The sequence below is a fragment of the Ranitomeya variabilis genome, chromosome 1, assembly GCF_051348905.1.
Source record: "Ranitomeya variabilis isolate aRanVar5 chromosome 1, aRanVar5.hap1, whole genome shotgun sequence".
Taxonomy (NCBI): Eukaryota; Metazoa; Chordata; class Amphibia; order Anura; family Dendrobatidae; genus Ranitomeya; species Ranitomeya variabilis.
Genome location: NC_135232.1, coordinates 251298796 through 251311900, shown reverse-complemented (window position 1 = coordinate 251311900; position 13105 = coordinate 251298796). Strand labels below are relative to the sequence as shown.

The following is a 13105-nucleotide window of genomic DNA, read 5'->3' as shown; positions in this document are numbered from 1 at the left end:
CAATAAAAGCTGCTACTCAATCTACAAAAAGTCCCCTCTCAGGTCCATCATCTGCTAACGGAAATATAGGGGGCTTCCACATTACTGGTAGCACAAAGGCTCTGGAGATGTGCCATAGCTCCTGGTCCCCCAAAAGAAATTTAGCAAATTCTGCGTTTCCAAATGCCCCCCTCCTTTCTGAGCCCCAGTGTGCCTAAACAACATTTAGCGGCCACATGTTTGGCATTTCTGTAGGGATGAGAGCCCACCTAATTTACAGGTGTTTGTCTCCAGCATCACGGGCTGGACATAATCTACTGGGCAATACAATGGTAGATTTGCAATTTTCACTCAGCAACATCCACTGCTGCTTTTTTCTGGAAGACATCGATGGAGTCAAAATTATCACTGCACCTGTAGATAAATTCCCAGAGGGGTGTAATTTCCAAAATTGGGTCACTTGGGGGGAATTCTGCTTTTCTAGCAATTAGGGGCTCTGTATATAGAGTCTGCAAATTAGTCTACGTTAATTTGTTCTCCAAATGTCAAATAGCGCTCCATTCCTCCAGAGTCTTGCCGTATGGCTAAGCAGTATTGTGCAGCCACATATTGGGTATTGCCATGTTCAGCAGAAATTGTATGACAAATTTTGGTGCCATTTTTACCCATTTGCCAGTGTGAAAATGTAAAATCTGGGGCTAAAACAAAATTATTGTGGTAAAATGTAATTATTTTTTCTTCACTGCCCATGGTATAAAATTCTGTGACACACCCATGGTGTCAATATCATCACTGCACCTATAGATGAATTCATTGAGGGGTATAGTTTGTAAAATGGGGCCACTTATTAGGGGTCCTGCCACCCCTCAGGGGCTCCGCCAATGTAACATGGCACCTACAAACTATTCCAGCAAAATCTGAATTCCAATGTGGTGCTCCTTCCCTTCCTAGCTTTGCACTGTGCCTCAAAAGTAGTGTTTGATCACATATGGTGTACTGGCGTACGAGAAATTGCGTAAGAATAAACAGTCTATTTTCTCCTATTATCCCTTTTGAAAATTAAAAACTTGGGTCCAAAGCAACAATGCCTACTGTCAGCCTCTTAGTGGCAGAAGAATACATCCATGGTCTGTTGTGTCCCCCAAAAAACGGTAGAATGGTAATGGTAATTTCCAATGAGTCAACCCAATGTTATACAAATCTGTGATTCGCCTGAGGGTTAAAAATGGTAACTACACCCCTAGATGAATGCCTCAAGAAGTGTATTTCCCAAAATGGGATCATCTGTGGGGATTTCTAATGTTTTGGCATCTCAGGGGCTTTTCAAATGTGACATGGCATCCCAAACCTATTCTAGACAAAATGGCGCTCCAGAATTCAATTGGTGCACCTTCCTTCCGAATCCTGCCATGCACCCAAACAGTAGTTTTCCATCATATATGGGGTATGTTTACTCAGTAGAAATCGCACAACAGATTTTGTGGTCCACTTTCTCCTTTTACACTCGTGGAAATGAAAAATTGGGGGCTAAAGCAACATTTTTGAAGGAAAATTTAGATTTTTTTTTTCCCACGGCTCAACATTATAAAATTCTGTAAAGCACCTGTGAGTTCAAGGTGAGTACCGCACCTGTGAGTTCAAGTTGAGTACCACACCTGTATATAAATTTCTTGAGGGGTGTAGCTTCCAAAATGGGTTTACTTGTTTGGGGTTTCCACTGTTTACGAACATCAAGGACTCTGCAAATGCAACATGACATCCGCTATCTATTCCATCCACTTTTGCGCTCCAAAAGTTGAATGGCGCTCGTTCCCTACCGAGCCCTGCCGTGCACCCAAATAGTAATTTTGCACCACATGTGTTGTGTATCAGCATACTCAGGAGAAACTCTACAACAAATTGTATGGTCCATTTCCTCCTGACACCCTTTTGAAAATGCTAAATTTGGGCATAAGACAATATTTTTGTGGAAAAAAAAGTAACATTTTCATTTTTTCCTTCCACATTTTATTTAATTACGGTGAAGCCTATAAGGGTTGATAAACTTCTTGAATGTGGTTTTGAGCACCTTGAGGGGTGTAGTTGATAAAATGGTGTCCCTTTTGGGTATTTTCTGTCATATAGGCCCCTCAAAGTCACTTCAAATGTAATGTCGTCCCTAAAAAAAAGGGTTTTGTACATTTTGTTGGAAAAATGAGGAAACGTTAAACTTTTCTTAACAAAAAATAAATTAGGTTTCAAATATGATGGTGATGTAAAGTAGACATGTGGTAAATGTTATATATTAACTATTTTGTGTGATATAACTATATGGTTTAAGAGAAAAAAAAATGAAAGTTTGAAAATTGAAAAAGTTTACATTTTTTTGTAAAATTTTTGAATATTTTCATATATAAATGCAAATTACAGAGAACAAAATTTTCCACCAACAAGAAATACAATGTGGATTCGTTGAAGCGTTCCAGAGATATTACCAAATAAAGTGCCACCGGTCAGAATTGAAAAAACTGGACTGGTTAGCAAGATGAAAACAGGCTGAGGGGTGAAGGGGTTAAAATACTGGATAACCCCTTTAATGACTTCCATTTTTCTGTTTCAACGACAGAACAGAAAATCAGAACTTCAAAAATGAAAGTGATCAAAATCTTATGTTGCCAATACAAAGAGAGAAATCATCTCACCTTCCCGTAGTAACTCCGATAGTTCAGCCTGGTGGTCAACATTCCCTTCTTTGGTTTCCTGGTCAGCAATGGACTCTTCATCTTCCCCTGGTTATAGAAATAAATGGGAAATAAAGGCTTTTAGGCTATTAAACCCTTTTCAATTTTCAGCAATTGGGTGTCACAGGACCATGGATTATAACTGCTGTTAATAGTTTTCACCGTCTACCAGCTACATCATCCCTCCTGAAGGCAGAGGGCTTATCATTTTGCAGCCAGCAGTAGAATAGAGCAGAAAAATACTAGCAAATAAATACAATATAAACACAGCAGAAGACGAGAACGAAGACACTTATACAGAACTAGATGGTGGCCTGATTCTAACGCATCGGGTATTCTAGAATATGCATGTCCACGTAGTATATTGCGCCCAGTCACGTAGTATATTGCCCAGTCACGTAGTATACTGCCCAGTCACGTAGTATATTGCGCCCAGCCATGTAGTATATTGCCCAGTCACGTAGTATATTGCCCAGTCAGGTAGTATATTGCCCAGCCACGTAGTATATTGCCCAGTCACGTAGTATATTGCCCAGCCACGTAGTATATTGCCCAGCCACGTAGTATATTGCCCAGTCACGTAGTATATTGCCCAGCCACGTAGTATATTGCCCAGTCACGTAGTATATTGCGCCCAGCCATGTAGTATATTGCCCAGCCACGTAGTATATTGCCCAGCCACGTAGTATATTGCCCAGTCACGTAGTATATTGCCCAGCCACGTAGTATATTGCCCAGTCACGTAGTATATTGCCCAGCCACGTAGTATATTGCCCAGTCACGTAGTATATTGCCCAACCACGTAGTATATTGCCCAGTCACGTAGTATATTGCCCAGTCACGTAGTATATTGCCCAGCCACGTAGTATATTGCCCACTCACGTAGTATATTGCCCAGCCACTTAGTATATTGCCCAGCCACGTAGTATATTGCCCAGCCACGTAGTATATTGCCCACTCACGTAGTATATTGCCCAGCCACTTAGTATATTGCCCAGTCACGTAGTATATTGCCCAGCCACGTAGTATATTGCACAGCGACGGAGTATACAGCACATAGCCACGTAGTATACAGACTTAAAATAAAAAATAAACATATACTCACCTTCCGAAGGCCCGTTGAAGTCCTGGCCCTGTGTGCGGTGCATGTGGCAGCTTCCGGTCCCAGGGTTGGTATGAGCGCAGGACCTGTGATGACATCGCGGTCACATTACCGTGACGTCATGGCAGGTCCTTCTCGCATAGCATCCTTGGCACCGGAACCTGCCGCTTGCATAGAGCGGTCACCGGAGCGTCGCGAGAAGCGGGAAAGGCGGCGGAAGGTGACTATATAATGATGCATAGGCAGCATCAATGGTAAAAATTTGGTCACACAGGGTTAATAGCAGTGTTAATGGAGTGCATTACACCGCGGAATAACGCGGTCCGTTAGCGCTGCCATTAACCCTGTGTGAGCGCTGACTGGAGGGGATTATGGAGCGGGCACTGACTGCGGGGAGGAAGGAGCGGCCATTTTGCCGCCAGACTGTGCCCATCGCTGATTGGTCGTGGCTGTTTTGCCGCGACCAATCAGCGACTTGGATTTCCATGACAGACAGAGGCCGCGACCAATGACTATCCGTGACAGACAGAAGGACAGAAAGACAGAAGTAACCCTTAGACAATTATATAGTAGACTAGATGGTGGCCCGATTCTAACGCATCGGGTATTCTAGAATATGTATGCGTAGTACATTGCGCAGCCCACGCAGTACATTGCGCAGCCCACGCAGTACATTGCGCAGCCCACGCAGTACATTGCGCAGCCCACGCAGTACACTGCGCAGCCCACGTTGTATATTGCGCAGCCCACGCAGTACATTGCGCAGCCCACGTTGTATACTGCGCAGCCCACGTAGTATATCGCACAGCCCACGTAGTATATTGCGCAGGCCACATTGTATATAGCACAGCCACGTAGTATATTGACCAGCCACGTAGTATATTGACCAGCCACGTAGTATATAGCACAGCCCATGTAGTATATTGCCCAGCCACGTAGTATATAGCACAGCCCATGTAGTATATTGCCCAGCCACGTATACAGCACAGCCCATGTAGTATATTGCCCAGCCACGTAGTATATAGCACAGCCCATGTAGTATATTGCCCAGCCACGTATATAGCACAGCCCATGTAGTATATTGCCCAGCCACGTATATAGCACAGCCCATGTAGTATATAGCACAGCCCATGTAGTATATAGCACAGCCCATGTAGTATATAGCACAGCCCATGTAGTATATAGCACAGCCCATGTAGTATATTGCCCAGACCACGCAGTATATAGCAATGTGGGCATCATATCCCTGTTAAAAAAAGAAATAAAATAAAGAATAGTTATATACTCACCTTCCGGAGCCCCCGGATCCAAGCGATGCTCCTTGCCCGCTCCGGTCCCAAGAGTGCATTGCGGTCTCGCGAGATGATGACGTAGCGGTCGCGCGAGACCGCTACATCATCATCTCGCGAGATCGCAGCATGGAGAGTCGGGAGAAGCGGGTAAGGCCTGTTGTCGATCCGGGGGCCGACGGACGGTGAGTATCTAACTATTTTTTATTATTATTATTTTTAACATTAGATCGTTTTACTATTCATGCCGCATAGGCAGCATGAATAGTAAAAAGTTGGTCACACAGGGTTAATAGCAGCGGTAGCGGAGTGCATTACACCGCGGCATAACGCGGTCCGTTACTGCTGCCATTAACCCTGTGTGAGGGCAGACTGGAGGGGAGTACGGTGTGGGCACTGACTGCGGGGAGGAAGGAGCGGCCATTTTTCCGCCGGACTGTGCCCGTCGCTGATTGGTCGTGGCTGTTTTGCCACGACCAATCAGCGGCTTTGATTCCATGACAGACAGAGGCCGCGACCAATGAATATCCGCGACAGACAGACAGACAGAAGGACAGACAGAAAGACGGAAGTGACCATTAGACAATTATATAGTAGATGGTCATAATTGTAGGAAAAAAATAACATTGAGTGGGTACTGGGCGCCCGAATGGATGGGAATAGAGAGGACTTTTAGCCTATTTTCTTTTCCACTCCATTGAAGGACACAGGACCATGAGATGTTCTAAAGCAGTCCTTAGAGGTGGATATGCAGACAATGGAGAATGTGGTTTGTCTGTCATCTGCTGAACCCTAACTCCTCACTTGACTCTACTTCCTAATTTAGCATCAGTAGATGCAAACGTATGCAACTTATAAAATGTGACAAATGTTTGAAGCAGCGAACAAACAGCAGAGCTCTGTTCCATAAGAGAGCTTAAAGGGTTAGTCAGAAACTCAAAGGCCAATTTCAATTAAAAACTCTTTAAAAACTAATAACTTTAGTAATGTAAGTTATGGTAAAATTCCCTACCATTCACGCAGTACTGAACTTTGGCTTCTATTTGTATTAACCACTTCCTAAGACAATTTGATTGAGAATCCCCGCATGATGGGGCACTGAACCAAATCATCATCTGCTGGCTAAAACTGCTGTCACTCCCCTTTCCATCCCTAAACTCACAGTCATCGGGGAGGGGGGTTTGGCTGGGGCATCCTGAGGGGCCGTGAGGAGGGTGACAGCAGTTCTGACCTATGATGGGTAAGCAGGCATGATGCGTGCAGGGTAGGCTTTACCATCTTATGCACGTTACCGCTTGAGCTTTTCTACCTACTACTATTGATGGTGCACTGATGTATGCCATAGTAATTTTATAGTGCTGCTTCCCTTCATCCTGTTTGATTTCTGTCTGCCTTCCCTCCTTAACTACCTCCACGTCTCCTCCATATGCTTTCATTTTATTATGGTATACGTTCTCCATTTTAATATTGTCTGTCATTCTTTTCATAAATACATTTGCTTAGTCTACAATCTTCAGTGGTTTATGGCTTACTCCATTGTTCCAGTTTTGCACTCCTCTTTGCTTCGCTTGCCGCCCCGAGACGAAGGGTCATCAGTGACATTGGTTTCAGGGGCTGGTCTCTGCTCTGGACCTGCGGTGTCTCCCGCTGTGCCCTGTGCATTGAGTGCAGCGTTCGGTCTGTCGTCTGCCTAACTGAATAATAATAAGCCGGCAACAGAGCAGTGTCACTAGATCCAGCAGGCAGGAGGACTAGCGCCACCCCCATGGGGGACGTCACTGGTCTCTGTTGGGCGCAGCGACACCACTCTGCTGCCGGCTGATTGCTATTCATCTAAGCAGACAGCTCATCGCACAGGGGGAGACACTGTACAAGGGAGACACTCTGGTACAGAGCAGGGAACAGCCCTGAAAGGAGCGTCACCGATGACCCTTCGTTTGAATGCCGCAAACAAAGCAAGGGGAGTGTCAGGATGTCCCAGCCCCCCCGATGACACAAATTCAGGGCGGAAAGGGGAGTGACAGCAGTTTAAGCCAGATGATGATTTGTTTGAGTATCCCATCATGCACTGGGGATTCTCAAACGAATGGTCATAGGAAGTGGTAATACAAACAGAACCCTAAGTTACAGTACAGAGCGAATGGTAGAGAATTTTACCATGACTTAAATTACAAAAGTTATATATTCTTCAAGATTTATTAATTCAAATTTACTTTTGGGTATTAGGGCTAACCCTTCAAAGAGGATCTGTCACCAGGTAAAAAAAATCGGCAGTTTTTGTTCTTATTCTATTTCCACTTCTCCTGTGAATATTCAGTTTTGATTTTTGGTTTTCAAATCCGCCATACAGTTCAAGGGTTATGGGTCTTTTTTATTTACTACTAATTTTTATGATCTTACCTGTCAGCCATGCCCCCTTGTTAAAGTCCATAAAAACTAGCACAAAGCAAAAAACATTTTCTCTCAATATGTATCGCGGGTTTAAAAAACAAATAAATTACTTGGGGGGCAGCGGGAATTAAAAAGGAGAAAAAAAAACTAGTCACTTTTGATGAGTAATAGGTCCTCTATAAATTTTGTTAGTAGGCTAAAGTTTACAGCTGTTATGAGACCTTGATTGTTGCAATCTAAATAGAACATGAGACTGAGGGTGTATTGTTCTACAAAACTTTGACGCACAGACTGTTCCTGCATTTTTATAGGCTAAGAACTGTGAGCGTGTTCTTATGCTGATTGGTTGAAGTATAATTTCTATGACTATGAAAAGTCATACAGAATAAACGGGGGCCAGAGATCTGCTCGATCCCCCATACAGAGGCACACGTCTCCGTCTGGTCATTTTCAGTTGCCGGCAACACCTTGTAGATTAATTTGGAAATCACTGAGTTAACCGTGAAGGATCAATTTAGATCCTCCCTCAACAGTTGGCGCCCGAAACGTGGGGCCCCAAACAGGAACGCCTCTGCCCCCCGGAGGACAACAAGACAAAGGACCCTCGGACCGGACACAGGCACTGGAAAATTGGGACTGATCATCCCCCACAACAACCACGGTAAGTTGGCAGTTATACTGTTCAGACTGACCGTTTGGTGTGGTTTTCCTGTGTTTGTTGCTGCAAAGAGGATCTGAGGTTTGTCCCCGAAGGTGGGATGATTTTTGGGTGAAATCATATAGAGGTGTAGTTCTGTTGGGAGCCCAGTGCTCGAACCGTACCTCATAAGGGACGGACACCCCGGATTGACCAGTGATGTAATTCTATTTACAGTCAAAATATCCTGAATTCCTGATCACTGTTAGAATCAGGCACGGTGACGTGATCGAAGATTGGGTAGGATACGTAACTCAGGTATATATTGATTTAAATATATCCAGAGGTGTCCGGAGGGAAAGTCTGAGACGCCCTCCTCCTTTCGCTGAGTACTGCGATTTTGGGTTGTCCCAGCGGGGGACAGGTAAACCCTAGTGGAATAGACTATACGGCCGCTCTAGTACTATGCACGACTAAGTAAGGGTATTTAGCTCTAAAGGAGAATCATGTTTCCATTATGGAAGAAAAAGACGACTTTGAATTTGTGTGATGAAGATTTGATATTGTTATCCCAAAGATGGGGAAAGAAATCTGTCAGGAATGCAGGGAAAATATTCTCAATCTGGCATGTGAATTGTGTGATGAAGATTTTGTAGAAATTAATTAAGTCTGAGAACTGCTGTATTCCGTTTCTGTGTTTATCTTTAAGATACCAGATGGGAGGGGTCAAACAACTGAGCTATTGCTTTCTCCCTTCTGTGCTGAGGAATGCTGAGATTTTCTTATCTATGCTGTGTTTCTGGTGTGGAGGGGGCACGCACATGGCTGCGCTCTTGAGTTTCTCTGTATTTCCTTGGTGTAGTACGCGCTGGTAGATCTGTGTTTTGTATAAAGCGACAATATTGTTTTGAAGTACAAAGAAATATTGTAAATTGAAAGTGAAATCTAGTGCCTAGTTCTAGAAGGAAACTTGTAAGTGATTGTTTGGTTATCAGTGTGATTGAAAGATTGGTAAAAGATTCACCTGCTTCAAGTTGAGTGGTTGATATATAGCAAATTGAGGATCAACAGAGGAAGTGAATTCTGATTGTTTTTGTCACGTTGAAAAATGAAAGTTGTCTATTACCATGACAAAAAACTGAATGTTTTGTGGTGCAGGAAGGAATTGAGAAAGTGATTGAGGGTAATGTGTTAGAAAGACAAATAATTAAAAATAATAATCTGAAACAGGGGGGCTCCCTGTTAGATGATATGGTCCCTCCCCAGGAAATCAAGCCTCTCCTCCCGACTGTAAGCTCCGTGCCCCTCAATCCCAAAGCACCAATATATACTGGGTTGCCAAAACTTAGTGCGCCTCCACCCTATGATCCTGCCGGGTGGATTTGTGATGTATGCGGAGTTACTAATTTTCAGTGTAGAGAGGTCTGTTACAATTGTGGAGCGAGGAGATCCGGGGTCGTAGCCCCCACCTTTCCCTTGCTAAACGCTGACGGCACCTATTATCGGCCACCGCCAGCACCAGCTCCTGTTATGCCTAGTATTGCTAGTGGTTATGAGTATCCGCCCCCACCTACCTTAGTCACTCGGTCAGAGACAGGATATACAGAGGAGATAGAAGATTTCCAGGAAATATATTCTAATGTTATTCCTGGACCCTACCGTCATGATGTGCTCTTTAGGATAGGGACAGGGGATCTCACAAAACAACATGTTGGGGCCATAGTAAATGCCGCAGATAATCAACTCCACCATGCTGGAGGACTGGCTGCAGTGATTTCACAGAAAGGTGGACCCATGATACAGGAAGAATCTAATTCATATATACAAACTTATGGCCAGGTAGAAACAGGACAGGTCGCAGCAACCAGAGCAGGACAGCTGCCGTGTCAATATGTAATACATGCAGTGGGGCCACGGTATAATCCTACCAACATTCCCAGGTTTTAACAGTTGCTTACTGAGGCTGTCCAGAACGCAATCCTGTATGCCTCCTCCGTTTCTCCCGGTACGATGCCTCAACATACAATGGCCATACCATTAATCTCTGCCGGTATCTTCCAATATCCCAGGAAGGATGCCGCCATGGTTATAGTATCAGCAATAGAGCGCTGTATACAGGAAAACTCCATAAAATTGGAGGAGGTCCGATTTGTCCTTGATAGCCGCCTAACGGCCCATTAGGCAATACAATCTCTAACTGTAACAGAGCCTTCTGCCCCGCTTCCACAGCAGATGCCTCTTGTACCGCCACCTCCTCCCGCCCCCGAGTCAGTAATATCAGAGTTTGAAGAAGATGATGTGAAAACTACTCCTGACAGGCCAAAGTATACCCCCTTTTCTCCATCGCAGATAAACACCCTTTGTAACCAGTTACCCGATCCAGAAACCTCGCCCATGGCCTTCTATAGACAAATAGCAGTGAATCGAGAGATTTATTCCACTCCCCGGAGAGATCTGTTACACTTACTCCAAGTGAAGGCTGGGGAGGGATATTTTCCAATTATTGAGGGTGGCATAATGTATAATGTGAACCTGGACGGGGGAACATATGAGAGTGGTGTTGATTTCTGTAATGCTTTAAAAGTTTGGGCACAAGATAGATTAGCGGACCAAGCTACCTCCCTCACAGATGTCACACAGGACAAGGGGGAGACTGTCGAGAAGTTTTATGGGCGTCTTATGGTGGTGTTTAAAGATTTGGGATTCTCATTGTATAATAAAGCCCATTCACACCTTTTTGTGGCAGCTTTAATGTCCGGCCTTAAATCTGAATTGAAAGAGGCAATATTGTCAGTTAGACCTGACATCGAGAATTCCACTCCGGACGATGCATTAAAAGTAATTAAAAAGTTTTCAGAAGAATTTAGCACGTTCTGCATCAACAGGGAAATCAAGGGATAAAACTGTAGCTGCAGCAATCTCTGCTCCAATTCCAGCCCCCATCCCAGGTACAAGCACGCAGCTGGTTCCTTATCAGTGGTCTGCCCAGCAGCAAACTCCAATTCCAGCCCTCCCACCTTATACGAATTCAGTCCCTTACTCAAATATTTCTTTTAACCCTATGTCTGGAGGTATCGCTCCCCAGCCCCGCAGCACCAGTTCTCGCTTGCAGTGTTGGCGCTGTGGCCGGCCCGGTCACTTTCAGAGAGATTGTCACACCCCTGCTGACAGATGCTACCCTCAACTTCCCCTTTCCAGTCGCAACCTGAATACAGGGAACCCCAGAGGATACCCCAATTACAGACAGCCTCAAAATCCTGATAATCGCCCATACTGAAGGGGTGGCCAACCTGAGTCTGCCATCACAATGTCCTTCACCAAACCTGGGGCATGCTCATCTGTCACGCTTCCTGTTAGGGACACCCTTGTTAGGTTCATGGTAGACACTGGGGCGGTCAACTCTATAATCAGGTCATCAGATGTACCTACGGATATCCCTATTCAATTCTCAGACCAAGAGCTTGTTTTAATTGGAGTAGATGGCAGACCCAATAAATATACTCTTATAAAACCTATTCCTGTGGGACCTTTCCCTGAAGTTACTGCTCAGTTCTTAATTTCTTCTATATGTCCGGTAAATTTACTGGGGGCAGATTTATTATCACAGTTCCGCTCCAGAATACAATTCCAAGATGACGGTCAGATGGTCCTCACATTATATAACCCTTATGCAGATGAACACCATGAGGAGATCTGTATCCTACATGCCCTTCCCACAGTGATGATGGTCCTGATAGACCCAGATTCTCCCCCAATAATGCCTGTAGAACCAGTAAAAGTGTTTCTCAAACCTGGTGCCCCTTTTCCCAAAGTCCATCAATACCCTTTGAAACATGATCAGGAGCAGGGCCTTAAGGGGCAAATACAAACATTTCTTGATAATGGTGCCCTGGTGGTACCCTGTGTTTCCCCATGTAACACGCCCTTGTTTCCCGTTAAGAAAAGCCCCCACTCGGCCAACCCCCTGTGTACCGGTCTACGGGCAGTTAATGCAGCTACTGTTCTGGAAACTCCGGTGCCTAATCCACATACTCTTTTGTCCCAGATATCTCAGGATGCTGTTTGGTTCACAGTCATCGACCTTGCCAATGCCTTCTTCAGCATTCCATTACACCCAGATTGCCAGTTCTGTTTGCATTCACTTATCAGGGATGACAATTGACGCGGACAGTTATGCCACAAGGGGCCCAAAACAGTCCCAATCAGTTTGCAAAAAATATGGGCAAGTGTCTTTTACCCGGGCAGTTAGAACACCCTTATGTCACGCTGCTTCAGTATGTGGCTGATCTTTTGTTGTGTGCACGAACAGAGCAGGAAGCCATTGTTGCCACTGTTAGCCTTCTCAAGTATCTGGCAGATCTGAACTGTCGGGTTTCGGCCTCGAAACTTCAGTTCTGCCTTGGTCAAGTGATATTTTTGGGTCACTGTCTCCTTCAGGGTGTCAGACACCTCTCAAAAGAAAGAAAAATAGCCGTCAGCTCCCTTCCTTTTCCAAAAGATGAGACTGAACTCCAGCGTTTTCTTGGACTATGTACTTATTGTTGTCAGTGGATACCGGACGCATCCCGTATAATGCAACCTTTCTACAATGCCCTGAAAGACAGTTCAAGATATGCTGATGATTTTGGCAGATTCCACACCGGATACGCTGTTACTACGGAAAATACTGTACTGCACGGAGCTGCCCTCCCTCCCTCACTGTCAGCACAAGAAGCAGAACTTCAGGCTCTGTCTACTGCATGTGTTCTGGTCAAAGACAGGCGGGCTAATATATACACGGCCTCACAGTATGCATTTGGTATTGCTCATGATTTCGGAGCCCTATGGGCCAATCGAGGGTTTATTACCACCGCTAGGACTCCAGTGAAGAATGCTGAAGCTGTTAAAAGCCTCATGGACTCAATCAAATTACCTACCCAGGTGGCCATTATCAAAATTAAGGCGCACGGTCCTAGGAACAGTCCGGAGACTGTTAGTAACGCCTTTG

The 13105-nt window shown here is 44.8% G+C and overlaps 1 protein-coding gene across 13 annotated transcripts in view; it reads right to left on the bottom strand.

The window, feature by feature from the left end:
• Positions 1-13105, bottom strand: part of LOC143812727 (E1A-binding protein p400-like) — a 220183-nt gene that overhangs the window by 107037 nt on the left and 100041 nt on the right. For all 13 annotated transcript variants that reach the window (XM_077293327.1, XM_077293337.1, XM_077293331.1 and 10 more), the window contains one exon: positions 2661-2747. In XM_077293327.1, the coding sequence (XP_077149442.1) occupies positions 2661-2747 (87 nt within the window). The remainder of the gene's footprint in view (positions 1-2660; positions 2748-13105) is intronic.